Source organism: Mauremys reevesii, linkage group 8 (assembly GCF_016161935.1).
Source record: "Mauremys reevesii isolate NIE-2019 linkage group 8, ASM1616193v1, whole genome shotgun sequence".
NCBI classification, from domain to species: Eukaryota; Metazoa; Chordata; order Testudines; family Geoemydidae; genus Mauremys; species Mauremys reevesii.
In genome coordinates this window covers 107,857,074-107,876,874 of record NC_052630.1, presented here as the reverse complement: position 1 = coordinate 107,876,874, position 19,801 = coordinate 107,857,074, and the positions used below count along the sequence as shown (strand labels likewise).

At 50.1% G+C, this 19,801-nt stretch overlaps 1 protein-coding gene across 14 annotated transcripts in view; it reads left to right on the top strand.

The window, feature by feature from the left end:
• PTPRF (protein tyrosine phosphatase receptor type F) overlaps nucleotides 1–19,801 on the top strand; it is a 404,201-nt gene that overhangs the window by 263,351 nt on the left and 121,049 nt on the right. For 12 of the 14 annotated variants that reach the window (XM_039486049.1, XM_039486048.1, XM_039486046.1 and 9 more), the window contains one exon: nucleotides 8,600–8,788. In XM_039486049.1, coding sequence (XP_039341983.1) covers nucleotides 8,600–8,788 — 189 coding nt within the window. Of the gene's footprint in view, nucleotides 1–6,830; nucleotides 6,933–8,599; nucleotides 8,789–19,801 lie in introns of those variants that run through there. The other 2 variants (XM_039486051.1, XM_039486050.1) reach the window with 2 other exon arrangements.

The following is a 19,801-nucleotide window of genomic DNA, read 5'->3' as shown; positions in this document are numbered from 1 at the left end:
CTCTTCTTAAGAGATTATTTTCTTATACCATGTGGCTAGTGTAGTATCCTCTTGGATTTTCGTTAAATTTCCTCCTCCCTTGCTTCGCATGACTCAGACTCTTTCTTTTAGGAACGTTTCGCTGCTGCTGTATGGTATTTTGAAGAGGTACCAGCTGCTTTGTTTACTTTCAGCTGTGGCCTGGTATTTCATGTGCTTCGCCTGGAGGAGATCTCTCAAGGGCTTGGTTTGGGTTTTTTCGGTTAAAATGAAGTTTTTAAACAGCAGTCTCAGCATGACATTTTTGGAGTGACGCCACAGGACGTCGGTGAGTTTGTCATTGAAACCTGTCGGTGCCGAGGTTTTCTGTAACTGCGTAACCTGTGTGGAGCTATTGATACTTGCAGGAGCGGCTCTAGCCATTTCGCCGCCCCAAGCACGGCGGCACGCCACAGGGGGCACTCTGCCGGTCGCCAGTCCTGCAGCAGGTCCACCGGAGCCGCGGGAGCAGTGGACCCTCCGCAGGCACGGCTGCGGGAGGTCCACTGGAGCTGCCTGCCCCGCCCTCCAGGTGACTGGCAGAGTGCCCCCCGCGGCATGCCGCCCCAAGCACGCGCTTGGCGTGCTGGGGCCTGGAGCCGCCCCTGGATACTTGCCATCCCAGTCAGTAATACTTTGTTATCTTTAAAGTACATTAGTTTCACTCAGGCAGGTAGCAAGATGGTGCCAGTGCTTTGGGCGTTCATTGAGCTGCGTGAGACTTGGCGCTGGTCACTCTCCTTCCTCCCAGCCACTCCCCACGCAGGCTTTCACGTGGGCAATGGGAGCTTTCAGAGAGCTTGGCTTTAAATTGCACTTCTCTGCTGTGCGCTGACATGGACATCTGGGGAAATACAAACCCATAGAGGAAGACTCTCTTCTCAGAGCTATTAATAACAAGCTTTTGGTGTAGATTTGTTCAACCTGAACAAACCTACCTCAGTGCTTCTTCTTATCACAGAAGATGATGCCCCTCTGCTGGGCCCCGAAATTGCTCGGTTGCTTTTGATTGTCTTGCATTAATTGAGCAGCAGCTCTGTAGCCTGTGCCGGAGGAGTGTGGGCTGTTTGTTCAGCAAGCAGAGGCACCGGAGTGGATTGTGCATTGGAGCCTTGTTAGCCTGCCTCTTCCATTAGTTAATATTGCCTGCCACTCACGGTTTTATAAATGACCATCTTACTGTCACTGATATTTTTCATTTGCTACTGCATTTCAATGCCTCTGAAGGCGTTTAGGAGGCTTGTGAAATGTATAAAGTGATCCTGATCGTATCAAGTATAGAACTGTCTTAAAGGTTCATCAGTAGACTGTGCTGTCTCCTAACATGTCTCTGAAATGCTGCGAGAGAACAGAGTGACGTACCCGGGATAGCACAGGCCTCTCCTCAGGATCCCTTTAAGAATAAATTATTTCAGCTTGGAGAGAGCTCCAGCCCATTTGTTCTACGTATGTACAGCCCTCTCTGTGCGGTGCGGATACCCAGATGGTCAAAAATGCACCACCACCCTCACTCCACCTGCATTCTGCCCGTAATTCCATTTCCACCACACCTGTGTCTAGCTCTCCAGACCTCTGAGCAACTTCAAACAGCTGCCAGATGTGAAAGCACAAAGCAGCTTTGGCTGTTACTCGTTCTTACTGGACTGAGAGAGACTGAGATGAGAGGCGCTATAGGATACTGTATTTCTAGCACAGTGACAGGTTGATGGCCCAGTATCTCACTCGGAATGAGCTGAGAACGTGCCTTTCCAGGGGTATAAAGCTTTTGATGGATTGTGCGAGATTTAACCTTACAGTTAGAATAGAACATATAGAAAAGGTACTTTAGACAATTTTTTGTTATTTTCAAAATATATTGGGCATCATTTTTGCTCTCCCTCTGCAGCGCGAGCAATTGGACTTATGGCACTAAGAGGGCCTGACTTTACAGGCTGAGGGATATGAAGAATAGTGCCCATAAAAATGTTTACAGTTTTCGCTATCGTTTCCTCTAAACTAGTCTTTCTGAGAAATACGTTGTCACAAACAAACTCCCAGCTGTTGTGGAGTAAAGGTTTTATTGGTCCTGTTTGTGATGGCCTGCAAAGCAGACTCGTGGCTTTACAACGTGCGTGTAAAGGCTCTCACCACACCATAGTGTATTTCTTCTCCCTATCAGATATGCGCGCAGCTAAGGACGGCCAGTAATAGTTGGGTCTTAGGCACGTAAATCTCACCAGTGAGAGAGCAGGCCCCACAGTGTCGGTTCTCTGTGACAGATAGCATTGACTGGAGAGCTCACCGGGCTGACTCCTCAGGATTCTGCTGCCAACTGCTGTATTCACCATGGACTCCTGCTGTCCCCCTATGTTGGTGGCTGCTAGCCAGGTGTTTACAGCTGCACTTTGGAGCTCATCCCTGTGGTCCCGTAAGACTAACGTTTGGGATTGACTACATGTCCCAGGCCTTCACTCCAGCTGGTGCTTGGAGCAAGTGCAGCAGATGGGACAAGGGGGCATATGTCCGGTGCCAGTCGCCACGAGAAAAGTCATTGCTGCCCAAGCTGGTGAAGGAGCACAGTGATGGCGGGTGCTGAGAAGAAAGGGCAGAACAGCTGCTTTGGACAAAGGGTAGGAGCAAGGAGCAAGATCCCTCTTCGTTGCTCCTGCTTGGGGGAAAGGGGAAGCACAATGAGGGTGCCAGAAGAGGGGTGACGTTTCAGTAGCTGAAGCTCAGAAAGGCGAGCTGCCCAACGTGAGCCTGCAGCCATCCCCTGGGCATGCGTCTGGCCCTCTGCATGTGAGCAGGGCACTCCCAGTTCTCTCCTAGGGGCGGGAATTCCTGCTACCAGCAAGAGCTCAGCCTGCTCCTATGCTGCTTGAAGTTTCGCCTCTTAATTGGGAAAGCACCTGGCTTTGATTCTCCCTCCCTTCTTCCTGCTGTTACTGGTGGGATGGGAGGTGAAAGTTAGGTTGTGCTTTAGCTGCCAAGTGTGTGTTAAAAAGGGCAGTGGTGCCAGGGCTTGGCATGATGTGACCCCGAGGCAGGCTACCAGCCTGGTGGCAACATGCCTCATAGCTCCCACCTTCTCTGTTTTCAAATATCTGAATCCCAAGGAAAGGAGAGCGATTTCGGGCTTGTCCACACTTGAAGATTAATTCAGATTAAAGTAAGGTGTGAATTTAAAGAGCAGCAGCTATTCTGGAGAAACTGCATGTGTAGACAAGCCCGCAGAGTGGTCAGCGCAGATAGTGAGAGTTAAAAGGAGCCCAGCAATGGCTGGGTTCAGTAATTAAACCTAGATTAGATGGTCACCCGAGGCGAGGCGGGAGCAGCTGGGAGCTCCTCTCTCTGCTTACAGAGCTTTGAGCAGGGGGGATTTAAACATCCCCCTCAGCAGGGATGAACGAGCCCGGCATCGCTTGCTGAGTGTTGTTTAGTGGGTAAGCTTGAGTCAGTGCTAGTGCCCTGCCCTGCTGTGCAGCCCAGACTCCCCCAGCAGCAGCACTTCTCAGCGTGTATGGGAGGGTATCCACCCAGCAGAGCATCTCTGAGGCTCCGAAGAAGCCGGAATCCCTCCCCCTCCCACTGGGAGGTTGATATGTGCAGCTGACGCCCCCACGCCTGCAGAAGCTGTCACCTGCCCCTTGTATTTAAGCCCCGTACAGAGTGGCTCTTTGGGGGCTACCACAATCCCACCGATAAATGGAGGTGAGCAGGAGGTACTGGGCTCTCCTGGAGGGGCCCAAGGAGAGCCCTGTCCTTAGATGTCCCTGGGCATTTTACCACTCAGCTCTCGGGTTCAGGATTTTGGCTCCCTAAAGACATGCTCCTGCACATAGACACTTACGCTCGCTCTGCATCTGATTGACACGGGAGCAGGCTAATCCTGTGTGGGTTTGGACTTACCACCTGGAAGCCTTGTCTCTCTCCAGTGGTGTGCATGGCTCTGAGAGCGTGAGCGCGCACTGGGTGGGACTTTTCCAGTCCCCCCCATCCCAGCCCTGGGAAAGCTTGTGGTGCCGAGGGGTGTGGCCCTGTGTGCCTTCCTGTGGGCACTGGAATGTCCAGCCCAGAAAGCGCGATCCCTGGATCCTGGATTGTTGTGTGGTGGATGCTAAGAGTGCGATGCTGTGGGGCTCTTCAAACCCCAAGAAAATTATTTTTAAACTGCTAGTGGGGGGAGGGCCCCGGCAGTTTTCTCTCACCCGGATCACTGTCTCCCATTCCTATAGCATGGTCCTAGATTGGTCTTTCTTGTACCCCATGAAGTGACGGATGGAGCCTAACATCATTTCCTATCTGTGCTTCATCACAAAATCCTTTCCTCGTCTTTGCTTTAGTCATGCACCAAAGATGCACAGGTCAGTGCCCCATGTGCAGGTCTGACTCAGGCAACTGGAATCAACATTGAACTTGTGTGGAAGATTCCTTTGTCCCATGTGCCTATGGGCAGGGGTCACTGCAGATAACAAGGCACTCTCTTGCACAAACGCTTGCTTTTGATTTGGTGATAGTTAAGGCTACGTTTTAGTCACGGGTAGTTTTAGTAAAAGTCACAGACAGGTCAGGGGCAGTAAACAAAAAATCATGGCCCATGACCTGTCCATGACTTCTGCTATATACCCCTGCCTAAATATTGGGGGGAGGGGTTCCTGGGGGTGCCACGGGTGCTGTGGGGGGGACGGCCCAGGTGCTGGTGGAGAGCGTGGCCTGGGACCCCTGCTGGTGCTGGAGTGGGAGCGGGCAGTGATGTGCAGCTCAGGACCCACACTGGTGCTGCGGGGGGAGGGAGGATTGATGGGACTCCGCATCTCCCCCACCCCAGCAGCAGCAGTGTTTGGGTGTGGGTTGGGGCACAGGATGGGGTGAGGTGGTGCTTACCTGGGGGACATCCCCGTCACTCAGCTCCTGCGTGGAGGCACTGAGTCATAGACTCGTAGACTTTAAGGTCAGAAGGGACCATTACGATCATCTAGTCTGACCTCCTGCACAACGCAGGCCACAGAATCTCACCCACCCACTCCTGGAACAAACCTGTGTCTGAGCCATTGAAGTCCTCAAATCGTGGTTTAAAGACTTCAAGGTGCAGAGAATCTTCCAGCCAGTGACCCGTGCCGCATGCTGCAGAGGAAGGCGAAAACCCCCCAGGGCCTCTGCCAATCTGCCCTGGAGGAAAATTCCTTCCCGACCCCAAATCTGGCGATCAGTTAAACCCTGAGCGTGTGGGCAAGACTCACCCGCCAGCACCCAGGAAAGAATTCTCTGCAGTAACTCAGATCCCACCCATCTAACATCCCAGCACAGACCATTGGGCCTATTTACCGCTAGTAGTCAAAGACGAATTAATTGCCAAAATTAGGCTATCCCATCATACCATCCCCTCCATAAACTTATCAAGCTTAGTCTTGAAGCCAGATATGTCTTTTGCCCCCACTTTTCCCCTTGGAAGGCTGCTCGAGAACTTCACTCCTCCGATGGTTAGAAACCTTTGTCTAATTTCAAGTCTAAACTTCCTGATGGCCAGTTTATATCCATTTGTTCTTGTGTCCACATTGGTACTGAGCTTAAATAATTCCTCTCCCTCCCTGGTATTTATCCCTCTGATATATTTATAGAGAGCAATCATATCCCCCCTCAGCCTTCTTTTGGTTAGGCTAAACAAGCCAAGCTCTTTGAATCTCCTTTCATAAGACAGGTTTGCCAGGCAGCTCTGCGCACTGCCCCCACCCCACTCACCAGCTTCACAGCTCCCATTGGCAAGAAACTGCTGGTGGAGGCAGCACGCAGAGCTGCCTGGCCACGCCTCTGCCTAGGAGCTGAGAGAGGGGGATGTCCTCGCTTCCAGGGAGCCCCCCAGGTAAGCGCCGCCCAGAGCCCTCCTCACCCCGTCCCGTGCCCCAACCCTCTGCCCCCTCCCACACCCAAACTCTGCTGCTGCCAGGGTGGCCTGAGCCTGCCCCAGCAGCGGCCAGTGCAACTGGTACAGGAACTGCCTGAGCTGTCCCCAGGCTAGGCACACTGGCCGCTGCAGAAGTCACAGCGGTCACTGAAAGTCACGGAATCCGTGACTTTCTGTGACAAACTCGCAGCCTTAGTGATAGTTTAATGCTAAATCTCCATGCATTCTTTGGATCAAGTTAATTACGTGATATTTTGCTTAGCGTGTTCTGTGTAAACACTTAAACAACCCAGCAAAGACTAAATATTCAGTGTGGTATTAAATTAAAGCCCTTTGGGGTTTCAACTGAACATCTGCTTTCACATGGCAGATAGCAAGGTGCTGGGCTTTAAGGACATCTGGCTGTGCGCCGAGGGAATTTAATTGTTTACCACTGTTTGTGTATCTCCCTTCGCAGTTTAGTCTATGCCACACTATACTGTGGTGTATCTCCTGTGAGCTAAGGTGCAATATGTGTTGTGGTTGTGTCAGTGCTGTTGTTGCTTGTTATTGAATGCTGGCTCTGGTGCCTTTCTGTTTAGGCTCTGTATGTATGTATGCCTTTTGTCTTTGAAAATCAATGGAGTGCAAATAAAAAAAAAATAACTCGTTTTCAGTGATACCTTTCAAAAAACCTCCTATGTTTGCTGGTACGCGGGAGGTTTCTAGGGAGGCCAGACTGGGAGACAAAATATGGCTTGTGCTCTTAATAAGCCTCAGTAGCTTTTTCCCTTTAGAAAGCCCTGGCTGCCCCTCACATCCAAACACAGAAGCAACATTCTAGTGGGTTGTTTTGTTTACAGCAGATGTTGCCTTGTGCTGTAGAATCTTGATGTACAAACAGGCGGGAAGTGTCTTGGGGATTCTCCCGAGATCTTAGGAAAGGATGTTTAAGATTAGTCACCAAATGGTCCTAGTTTGTACTGCAAATGTGGAACTTTAAAATAAAAGAGACAATCAAAATATCTTCCTATTAGTGCTTCTCTGACAGTAGGTAAAATATGGGGAGGGTGGGATCCCAGTGAAAGGAATGTAAAAATGGAAGTATGGTGGGGTCAAAATCTTGTGGGACTTTGGGGGAACTGTGGGGCCTGGTAGGTTTAAAATGTTCCAGTGAGTGGAAGGGTCAGATTAGCAGGCGAGGAGAAGATTTGCTTGAGTTCTGCTCTCAAACTAGAGAAAATAGGGGCCTGCTGAAAATAATTGAATTTTTAGTGCTTTTAAGGATCCTTCATGTTTTCCGGGCTCTCTCTTCCCGTGGAAGCGTGTCCTTTTTTAGTGCTGTTCAGGCTTAGTAGAGTACAGTACATCTTGCCATGGAAGTGAGTAAATGAATTCTGTCCTGCACTTGTTTGCTGAATGCTTGTTCTGGAGCTTCCTCAGCTTTTCAGCACAGGCTACCTAACGTAGTGGGGGGAAGGGATAGCTCAGTGGTTTGAGCATTGGCTGCTAAACCCAGGGTTGTGAGTTCAATCCTTGAAGCGGCCACTTAGGGATCTGGGGCAAAATCAGTCCTTGGTCCTGCTAGTGAAGGCAGGGGGCTGGACTCTATGACCTTTTGAGGTCCCTTCCAGTTCTAGGAGATTGGTATATCTCCTATTATTATTATTAACGTATTCAGCCAAGCCTACCTGTGAACATACGGCAGCAGCACACTGAATTGGCCTTTCCTTTCCAATCTATTGTATCTGCTTTTAACAGTTCAGCATTGTGATGCTTTCATTTATAATATAGCGGTAAGCCACGCCAGCGCGTGCATTACTCAGCTCTCGCACACCTCCGATGCCTTCTGCTGCCTGAAGTCCATTGGGAGCTTCCTAATGCACAGCCCGGCATTGCTCTTCGTGGTTAGATGTAAAGTTTACATTCGTTTGTTTCTAATAACCTCTTTAACACCCGTTTTTGGGGCAGGGAGGGATTTGTAATGGATTTTTCCATTGCGAAGACTCATGCCTAGTAGAAAGGAGAAGTGTGTTTCTTTGTGCTCTTTTGACAATTTGTATTGTTTAGTGTGTTTGTTTGTTTTTAAGGTGTCTTGGCCTATTTGGCCCTGGTGTTGGCTGCATGTCAGTGTAGCATGCAGAACACATCTCTCTTCTTGCATAAAGACAAACCCCTACTGTTAGAGTTTATTAACAACAACAGATCGAGCTTACATATCAGTGAAAATCATGGGCATGTCCCAAGGCAATTGATTCAAAACAGAGGTAAATTTAGCAGCTGCCCCTGTTGCTGCAATGAGTGCTCGTTATAGAGTCTAGAGTACTTCGGGGGTTTTGCAAGTTTCTCAGGCCATGTCTGTACGTGCAGCCGCTGCAGCACATCTGGTGAAGATGCTCTGTGCCGACAGGAAAGAGCTCTCCCATTGGCATCAAACCCCACCTCCACGAGCGGCATAAGCTATGTCGGCGGGAGATGCTCCCCCGCCAATATAGCGCTGTGCACCCGAGTGCTTATGTCGGTGTAACATGGTGCTCAGGGTGGAATACTCTCACCTGAGCGACGTAGATTTTGCTGACATCAGCCATACTGTGGACAGAGCCGCAGTGGGGGAGTCGGGCTGATGCTCTCCAGCTGAGGCACTGCTGTCACCAGGACTATGATCCCATTACGGTGTGAACTGTAACTCATCAGTCTGTTGTGTGTTGTTTCCTGTTGCAGAAGATCACCTCCCAGCCGGTTTTCCAACCATTGACATGGGCCCGCAGCTGAAGGTGGTAGAAAAGGCCCGCACAGCCACTATGCTGTGCGCTGCCAGTGGCAACCCCGATCCTGAAATCTCTTGGTTCAAGGACTTCCTTCCTGTGGATACAGCAACTAGCAATGGGCGAATCAAGCAACTCCGTTCAGGTAAGGCCGCAAAGCAAGTAAGGCTTCCCTTCTCCTTCGCTCTTCCCTCCCGGCCTCTTGCCTTTATAACTTTTTGCATATTACTCTGAAGTGCAGCTATGCACCTAAACCCAGACGTTAACTTTGTCCCCGTTATGATATAAAAACCAGCCTTTGGGGGCCAGTTTTCTCTGGCAGGATATCATGGCCTGCTAGAGATTGAGATTAGCACAGACATGCCTTTGGGCACATCACACCGATTCCTCTGTCAGTCGGGATGTTGGCTGAGGAGGATAGCTCATAATGAGGCTGCCTCAGATCCAGGGCAAGGTCAGACACTTCACCCCAGCTCAGCAGGCGCTCAGATCCTACGGTGATGAGTGCAGTGTAGGAACATCTCTAGAACAGAACAGAGAACACAGCACACAGGATGCTAGAGTCAAGGACCAGAGGCTGCTACATCATGGCCCAGAGCTTTCAAGACAACACTCTTTTTTCTCTTGAAGTCTTCACCAGTCTCCAAATTCTACAGAACAAGGATAAAGAAAAATCAAGAAGCTGAGTAGCAAATAAATGACTGGTCTGTAGATTTCAAGAACAGAAACATGGTTACCAGGATGCACTTTCTTATTTCTTATTTAACGAGTTAAATACAAGAATGTGCAATACATGCTGCAGACTTCTCTCCAACACTCTGGCACAAACTAGTCTGCCCCAATGCAAGGAAATGCACTTGGGCCTCAATAATGATCTCTTGCATTTCTGTCATGCCTTTCCATCTTCTAGGATCTCAAAGCCCTTTACAAAATTAAACTATATAAAAGGATTGCTTAATCTGTTGCTCAAGTGCAGCCACATCTGGGGTGAAACACAGCAGCTGTTTAACAATGCAGAGCAGCACTACACCACAGGGCTGGAAGTAAGGAAGCCTATGGTGTTCAGCTGAAAGGGCGGAAGGGAGTGGAGTTGATATGGATGCCTTCTGACTAGAAAGATCCTTTGTCGCAATAAGTTAATGCAGCCTGTGTTGCCTGCCTGTGGTATCTACTGGCACCCAAAGGCATTGCCTTGTCCAGTGCAGCCAGGGCATTCCTATGTTCTCTCCTTATAACATGGACGTTTAATGTGTGCCCTCTCTGTGCAAGCCCTCTGTGGTGCCCTGTCTCTTGTGCTAGCATGAAACCGCCTTTAACTGGGAGAGTGGGTAATTAGCAACCTCTGTCGCCTACATTAGAACTTAGCCTGGCATTCTGGTTTCACCTAGATATGCTAGTGAGCACTAATTACACTAATACATTTCCAGCTTAGGAAATTTCACAGTGACCTTTAGCTTTTCTCCCCCACAAACCTGGTTTAATCTTGATATGTTTGTGCTGAAAGAAAATACCACACTCGTTAATTATTCTTGGAGGTATTAGGAAAGCAGCAGTAGGAAAGTGCCTATGGATATTTTGCTTTTCATAACTGACTAAATCAGCATCCGCAGGTAAAACTGTAAATGAGCGAGGCAGCTCTGATGCACTTGCTGTCTGCATCATCTTAATGGGCACTTGTCCATCTCCTGTCTGCTGGGCGAGCTTGGAGAGACAGCTAGAGTGTAAAAACTATAAGCCCTGTTTTGTTTCCTTTTTCCTGTTCTCAAGCGACATCTCAATTGAATTTCACTGGGGATTCAAACTCTAGAATTTGACTGCTTGTTGAAGACACTATAATTACTAAGGGAGGCATCAAGGGAACCTTTTAGAAATCAATGAGCAACACACACCCTCAGCCCTGTGAGAGAAATGGATTAGATTTTAGTGTCATTTCAGCACAGCAGACTTCCACGTGAGGGGTTTGTTTTTAGGGGTGGGGAAGGAAGATTCAAAGCCAAGGTTAGGATGAAGATTCTCCCCCCTCCTAACAAAAGTGGGAATCAAGTAATTTACACCAGGAGGCTCTGGCTCTCCTGCGTCAGAATTTAGTGGCTGCCAGCTTGTGTGGTCATTCCTGTAAGTACAATTTGAGCTAGAACTGGGCGTGGAATATCGATCCTTCCTTGCCCTCTGCAGTCATCCTGTTTGTAGCAGTGTAATAGGTCAGGCAGTCCCTGATCCAATCCACCAGCTGCTATTAGAGACTCCAGCAGAATTTGATAATGAAGGAAAGTTGTTTTTCAGAGGAAAATAAATGTAAACAAGCATTTCGTTATAAAGTATTAATCTTCCTACATAAAGGAGTCTCTACTCCATTTAGAGCAAAATCATCTGATACAACAGTATCTCCCAGGCAGCCTGGTGTCAGCACGGACTGTCTCAGTCTGAGCACAAACTCATTTCATTTAATTTAATTAAAACTAATAAGCCCCAGACCGATGGAATGTAGTTAAAATAGTTGCATATAAAGAGTAAAGTCTAGCCATTTCAGAGACGTGATTTCCTAAGCAAAGTCTTCACCCAACACACAGTCGTTTGCTATATATTATTTTCCAAAAGGGCCAGAGTTCTACCTCAGACATATTGAATGTCAGTCTGAAAATGCCAACGCTGCTTTAGAAATCTAAATTCTCTCTTGTGAGAGCGCGAGTTTTTTCCCCTTTATTTCTTCAGGCTCCTGGTACGGTATGAACAGCTAGATAGATAAGAAGTCAGATAGTTAGGAAAGGTGCTCTCCTCTGACACTCCTATTTATACGGGCTGGCAGCACTCTAGGGGGCTTCAGCCAGAAGCTTTGAAATAATGTGCAGTCAGACCATGTACACTCAAGATGGGCTCGCCTCTGTCCAGCAGTTTCTAGTCTTCCTCTGACAGGGGTCCTGGAGAGCATGTGCATTGCGAGGAACACCAGTCCTAGCCTTAGGCAGTTTCAGTTCCATAACACTACCAGCTGGAGTCTTTGTCAGAAAGAAAACTCCTATTCATGTGTGTCCCGGGTGTCGTTCCTGCCACTTGTCTGTTGTTTATATACATACGGATGTGCATTTTATAGTTAGCCTGGCTCTTTAGGTTCTTTTTATAAAAGGAATGTATCCTCACCCAGGAACAAAATCTTTCTGTTCCTTAATGTCAAGTCTTGTGTATTATCGCAAATTGGGGTGGGGCTATTCCACATACACACAGTTGGTCTCCAGAGTTCAACACAGCAGTAGGTACAAGATCTTCTCTAGCTTGTCAGATAGACAATCCAGGATCAAGACAAGGGACTCAGATCCGACCTTGCTGTATTAAACATTTCCGGTACTAAACTTACCAGTAGCGCCTTCCTCTTGTGGTAAGTAGGCTTTGCAACAAACCAATCACTCAGAAAGACCCAAGTGTTTCTGTCCTGGAAGTACATAATCATGGACAAAAGTTGCAGGTTGTAAGGCCTGGTCTGCACTGGAGAAATTTACCCTGACTGCTAACCATTTTAAAACTACAAGGAGTCCGATGCATCTGAAGAAGTGAGGTTTTTTACCCACAAAAGCCTATGTCCAAATAAATCTGTTAGTCTTTAAGGTGCCACTGGACGCCTTGTTGTTTTTGTGGATACAGACTAACATGGTTACCCCCTGATACTTGACATTTTAAAACTGGCTCTGCTAAACTGATTTTAAAATGGCTGGAGATATAGTATTCTAGGTGGTTTTAAAACAGGTTCAGGCAACCAGGAGCCTAGTCTACATTATGGCTCCAACTGGTTTTAAAATAGATTTAGGGGAATTTGTTTTCAAACTACTTAGTGATTTGGAGACAATTTTCCCAGCGTAGACCAGGCCTAAGCATTTCTATTGATGCTCAGGAGCTCAGTTTGAATTTTAGGGTCTTCAGCAGCGAACCTTTAATTCAGTACAGATCTCTGAAGGACCCTCTTGCAAAATATATGGTATTCAGACCTTTCAACCTTCCAACACATGCCTTCGGGATTCATATTCAGGGAAGCGTTTCTGCCTTGCTCATGAGAAAATTGTCTGATAAAATGGAAAAAAAAAGTAAGAAAGCAGTGTTGGAACCAGATGTTTCATTTGTCCTGAATGCTAACAAAGAATCATCGGTGTAGGACTGGAAGGGACCTCGAGAGGTCATCTAGTCCAGTCCCCAGCACTGAGACAGGACTAAATATTATCTAGAACATCCCTGACAGGTGTTTGTCTAATCTGCTCTTTAAAACATGTTAGACAAACAAAGTCTGTTTCACTGACACTGTTTTGTGATGCCAAAAAATCTGCATCTGTTAAACAACTTTGTTTAACAAGAGTCATCCTGTGATGATGTATTTTAATTCATAGTGACTAGAACTGTGTCCTGGACCTGGCGATTGCTAACAGGCAACTAATTTGATATTCAAGTTATGAAACATGGCTCTGCAGAAGACCTCCAGTCACTCGCTGTGTAAGTTTGATGCCCCATTCCATGGTGGCCGTGTATGCGGCTGCTTAACCAGATTATCCCAGGATAGCTACGCACTCTGAGCTGTTAGCAAACATGTTCTCTCCAGGTATGCTGCTTCACATAGGTGCCTACTCTTCAGATGTTACTTGTGATTGACAGTCTAGAGGCTGTTGCTATTGTCAGATCACTGGAGCACTCAGCCAGCTGAGAAAGTAGCTGCAAGAAGCTGAGCACTGCTTCTCCCCCTTACATTACAATAATGCCCAAAAGCCCCAGTCAGGCTTGGGGCGCTTTTGCATTGGGCATTGCACAGACGCACCGGAGGGGATAGTCCCTGTCCCAAACAGTGTCCCGAATCCAAGAACATTACAATTGTTTGTTTAATCGAGTGTGGAAGGTGCTCAGAGTCTGGCAGGAGACTCTTGCCTCCTGTCAAGATCAGGCTGTAAATCCAGAAAGCAGATGGGCATCTGGCTGTAAAGAAGAACTGCAGAACAGCACTCCAAGAGGCAAGGAGGCACAGTCCAGAAGGACACAGTTCCCCATGTGAAGGGTGTGAGCTCCCTCAGGAGTGGGCTGAGCAGACACGTGGCCCAGACAACACCGCTGCCAGCAAACAGACAAAACGTTTAGAGAGATGAACTACAGAGTAAGAATTTGTCGTTCTTGGAATGTTTGTCCATGTGGCTGTCAGTGCATGAGGTGTATGCACACACCAGTAAAGCTCTGAAGGACCACAGTTACTGTGCAAGGTGAGTAACCCTCTCTCTTGTTGTCACAGTCCCTGACAATAGCTTGCCTTAAATAGGGCTTCATTCGAAACTAGCCGACATCAGCTGAACTGAGCTTTCTGGGATGAGAGTATTGCTAAACCCAGCCCCCTGCTACATTCAGCGTGACACACTCGGAAAATGGAGGTTTACTTCCGGTGGGGATTTAAGGGTGAACTATGTGTCAGTGAAGAAGTACTGGATTGACAGCCTAAGGCGAGTCTGTGTCAACAGAAATCAGCCCCTCATTCTCCACCAGTGGGAAGTGCTAGGACCACCCAGCCACTGGTGTTTCTGCTCTGGGTGGAGCCATCGGTCCCAGCAGTAAAAACACTAATGTCCTGTCCGCACTAATGCCACCGTCATCACTGTGGTGGCTGCAGCTGCACCAGTAGGGAATTATGGGTCAGGCAAGGCCACAGAGACTGATGTCTACACTTATCTAGAGAACAGGTACATCACAGACAGTGGCAGTGCCCGCTTCCCCTCCACTCTCCTGCCAACGTGTATCAACCTGCACCTCCAGCAAGAGAGAGGGCCCAGGCTCCATGTCCACTGAGTCCTGGCTAATTTAGTGCCAGTTAGTGAGGTGGTGAACTGAGAAGTTCTCCTCACTTATGATGAGCCCTTCAGTGCACACAAAGGACTAGGCTGAAAGCTTGTAACTAGGATGCCCTTTGTCATAAGCCTGTCTGGCTATCACAGGACACAAGCTGGGCTCAGTTATTAATCTTTTCAAGTGTTTGTCATGCTGCCAGCTTCATGGTCTGTGCTGTAATTAAGCCCTTTTGGAGTACGAGGGGAATTGGCCTTATCCTGTGATTTTGAGGACTTCTTGCCTGCGTTCTTTCTGTCACGCTGAGCATCCCAGAGAAAGGTGTTACAGGAGCACCTCGAATGCCATTTTCCACAGACATCCCCACATCAGTGTTCCTCTGAGTGGAGAAGGAAAATGTCCCAAGCCTGGCAGGGTAACTAGGCCCCTGGATGAATATTGTTCTTCAGCAGGGTGAGCCTCCTGCTTACGCTGCTAGGCCAGGGGGATTGAGCTGTAATGCAGGGAGAAGATGAGCCCATTGCACTTAGCTTGAGGGAATCTGTTTCAAGTGCACACTTGCTCCTGGAGCTCTGTGTAGACAATTGCGTATCAGAGAAAAGGGCCTAGCTACTGTGGTGGATAGATTTAACGACTGGCTTCAAATCTCCGTGGTGCCAGCATAAAACTATAAACCCCACTTCAGCTGGCCCAGAGCAGGGAAGGGTTTCCTGGGTTCTGCTCCAGGGATGTGTTGTCTGTGTCGTTTCCATGTCTGTGTGGGGAGTGACCATCTGTGCTGAGGCTTTTTATGTGGGAGTGGAATAGGCAGAGAAAACCAACGGCTTCAGAGAAAGCTGAGTACTTCCAAACTCTGCACCTGGGCAATGAGAAATAACCCTCTGCTCCCTGCCTGTGCAGCATCAGTGCTGTGCAAGTATCTCTGGTTATCCCTGTTCTGTCCAGGGTAGCGGCAGTTACCAAGATAGGCAGCAGATTTACTATGGCAAAGGAGAGATTACCCACAACTTCAGCGACAGCAAGATCTTCCCTGATGCTTCACTCATCTGTGGACAAAAATATAACCAGCCATAGAGTTAAAATGGAGTAATGTCATCTCGGCTGAGGAGATGGCTATAATGAGCAGTCAGAATTGTTATTCCTGATTTGAACAAGGCCGCTGCCTAAAGGAACAGTAGTTAGGAGAGAGATAATAAGTGTAAATATTTTAATTACTTTTTCAAGGCAAGTTAAACATGCTTAAAATCTGCCTTCTTTGTATTTACAGAAACTCTTTGAGTGTCTTTCTTTATTTCCCATTGGGTGAGCATTGTTGTGGATAATGGAATGGGGAGCTGTAAATCTGAGATACACAGCACTCGTGTATGCATACTGGTATTTATTAATCAATACACTGAACATGATTTGACACTCTGTGTCCTGTTTAACCCTGTTTTTCTGTCTGTTTAAATTCCTCAGTTTTCTTTGGTAAGTGCTTGGTATTCAGATTTTACAAATCTGCATAAAACCAACACCTACCATGAACTGCCTACAGATTAGATATGCATGAATCTCTCCCTTGTACTAACAGCCTTCATATGTGCAAAATAAGATCAAGGGGACAAAACTGGGGATTAGAGGGGTTCACTGCCAGTTTGCCTACCTGAGTTTCCAAACACTTGAATCTATATATTGTTTATTAACCACATAGTAAACTCAAGGCATAATGCTCCACATGCTAATCTTAAACCCAATGATAAAACAAATTTGTGCTGACTGAGGCGTCAAGTCAACTGGACCTCGTTACCAAAAGCCCTCCTTATAAGATGCACTGCATTACAGCTTGTAAAAGTGATCTTCAGCTCCCTTACAAGGAGGGTAAGGATTCCTTCCTCCAGCTACTGGGAGGCGTAGCTGGTGGGCCATCATTTCATCACTGGGATTAGTAGAAATTCTTTGTCGTTTTGTTTGAAAGTATTTTCTATATAAAGTTAGTTCTTCTTCGAGTGGTTGTTCATGTCCAGTCAAAGTAGGTGTGCGCACGCCGCATACACACCAGCCGGAAGATTTTCCCCTAGCAGCGTCCGTAGGGTCGGCCCTGGCGCCCCCTGGAGTGGCGCCACTACGGTGCCCTATAAAGGGGCCCGCCGACCCTCCATCCCCTCAGTTCCTTCTTACCGCCGGTGACGGCTAGCTGGAACTTCTCTTGCGCATAGCAAGTTTTCAGTGTCCTATCCTTATGTTTAGTCCGTGTATACAGTTACATTATAGTTAGTTTACTTAGATCGTTGTATATAGTTCTTCGTAGTTGGGGGGTCCCCCCCTCAAGTTTTCATCGCCCGCTGGGGCATGCCCGGGTCCCCCGGGTTTAAACTCTGCAAGGACTGCAGGAAATTCATGCCCAAGAGTGACCCGCACTCTGCTTGTTTGAGGTGCCTCGGAGAGAGCCACCAAAAGGACCGGTGCTCTATCTCGAGAGGCTTCCGCCCGAGAAATCTCAAGGACAGAGCTCAAAGACTTAGAGTCCTCCTGATGGAGGCTGCCCTGTGGCCACCCTCGGACCCGGAACCGGCCGAGGTGGTGCCCAGCACATCTTCCTCGATGCAGAGCGCCCGGCACCGGCATCAGGACTTAGGGCCCAGCCCAAGTTGTCAAAGACTCGGTACCGGATGGAGTCGGGTCATAGGAAGTCGGCCTCAGTGCGGCACCACTCACTGTCGCCGGTGCCCGCCAAGAGGAGAAAGCCGGTGAGGGAACGGTCACCCCACCAGGAACCGAGGCCGACGCTGTCCGCGGGTGCAAGCAGACAGGCTGGGCTACAGCCCTCGGCGGCTCTGTCGACTCCCGCACCACAGAGAGGGCAGTCGAGTCTGGACCGGCCTAGATCCCCGGACCTCAGCGGAGACTTGCGCCTCCCTTCGACTCCAGAGGCGTTCGAGGCGGCCTCAGATTTGATGGGACTCCCGGCGCCGGCCTCCCCGCACCGTAGGGAGTTGCCTACCGCAGCCCGTCCCCCAGTGCAATCAAGGGGCAAGCCGGCCATGCTGTCGCCTCCCTCCCCGCACTGCGCCGCTAAGGCGGCACCGGACCAGATAAGAGGCTCCCCGCTGCCTCCGCACCGCTCTCCAAAGGCACCGGGTGCTGCTCCCGCCAGGTCCTCGTACTCAGAGACCTCAGACTCAGAGGCAGACTTCTACCGCTCCAGCCGGTCGCGGAGCAGGAGATTGGTTTCGGGGGCGAGCCACCAGCGTTACCCACAGTGGCAGCAACAATGGCAGCCGCCCTCACAGTGGCCGTTTTGGACTCCCTGGGCCTACCACCAGTCGGTAGGCCAGGCGTTTGGTCCTCGATCAAGGTCGGCCTCGGTCTCCTCGGCGTCGGTGGCCCTGGCGCAGCTGCCTCCTCCACCGGCACTGTCGCCAGGCAGGGGTGTGCCATTTCCAAGTTCAGCATCCCCTAACCGGCAGCGGCACCGGCAGCGGCTTAAGTTCGGGCTCTGCAGGCACCGCCCGATACACCAAGCCTCTCACTGGCGACCCCGGTACCGGTCGCGGTGCCGCATTTAGAATCGGAACCGGCACCGCAACCACAGTACCGTGTGCCGCAGGACCCCGAAGGGCTGCATGCACCAGAGGAAGGACTGATCCATGTAATTTCCTCGTCTTCCTCCCCGGACGAAGCGGCACCGGCCCTAGAGGACACTCGAATCCTCCAACAATTGCTCCGGCGAGCAGCCCAGAGCCTCGCAATCCAAGCTGAGGAAATCGAGGTGGACGCGGACCCTGTAGTAGACATCCTGGCTCCCTCAGGGCCATCCAGGGTGGCTCTCCCGCTGATAAAGACCATAGCGGATACATCCCGCACCTTAGGGCAAACGCCAGCCTCACTGGCCCCTACTGCCAAGAGAACGGAGCGGCGCTATTTCGTCCCCTCTAAAGGGCACGAACACCTGTACACCCCCCACCCCCCCAGACTCCCTGGTGGTGGATGCGGCCAACCAGCGGGAGTGTCAAGGGTTTCAGGGGTCAACACCAAAGAGCAGGGACGCTAAAAGACTCGAGCTCTTTGGCAGGAAGGTGAACTCCACGGCGGGCCTCCAACTCCGCATTGCCAACCAACAGGCGATTGTAAGCCGATATGGTCACAACACGTGTTCAGCCATGTCGAAGTTTACGGAGCTCCTTCCCCAGGACTCGAGGTCAGAGTTTTCGGCCCTAGTGGAGGAGGGGAAGCTGATCTCCCGAGCCTCTCTCCAGGCCGCCTTAGACGCGGCGGACTCAGCCTCGCGCACCCTGGCCACGGGCCTGGTCATGCAGCGAGGAGCCTGGCTCCAGGTCTGGGGCCTGCCCTGTGAGGTCCAGCAGACAATCCAAGACCTCCCTTTCGAGGGGCAGGTGTTATCTTAAGAAAAGACAGACAAACGTCTGCGTAGCCTAAAGGACTCGAGGGCCACGCTCCACTTGCTAGGCCTGCATACCCCTGCGACCCAGCGCAGACAGTTTAGGCCACAGGCGGCCCCCCACCCATACCAGCCACAGACTCGCCAGGAGCCGGGGCGCAGGCGGGGCAGAAATGGCAGGAGGCGCCACCAACGCCACCCCTCTGGCCAGGCGTCCGGTCAATCCAGACCACCATCGGGGCCTAGACCCCCTATTTGATGGTACGGTCGAGGGCGACCTACCTATCGAGACTCTGGATCCTTCTACCCCTACCTTTGGGTCACGTCTGTCCCCCTTCTACCGTGCCTGGTCCCGGATCACGTCGGACAGCTGGGTGCTCCGCACAGTAGAGAGGGGGTATTCTATCGAGTTCTCCTCCCTCCCGCCCCACCAGCCCCCCTCCCCGTCCCTCTTCAGGGACCCATCTCACGACCAACTTCTAACTCAAGAAGTGAAGTCCCTCACGGAGGCAGGGGCAGTGAAGGAAGTCCCTCGGGAGCTCAGGGGCAAAGGCTTCTACTCCCGGTATTTCCTAATACCGAAGGCGAAAGGGGGCCTGAGACCCATCCTAGACTTGTGGCGGCTGAACAAGTTTGTGCGAAAGCTCAAGTTCCACATGGTCTCCCTGTCCTCGATTATTCCCTTCCTGGATCCAGGAGATTGGTATGCCGCCCTCGACTTAAAGGATGCTTATTTCCACATTGCCATAATTCCCCGACACTGTCGGTACCTCAGGTTTGTCATGGCCGACGCCCATCTGCAGTTCACGGTGCTCCCGTTCAGCCTGTCAGCTGCTCCGAGGGTCTTCACGAAGTGCGTGGCAGTCGTGGTGGCTTTCCTGCGCAGGCAGGGCATCCAGGTATTCCCCTACCTGGACAACTGGCTCATAAAGGGCCGCTCCAAGGAGCAGGTGGAGACCCAGGTGTTGTTCATCAGGTGGA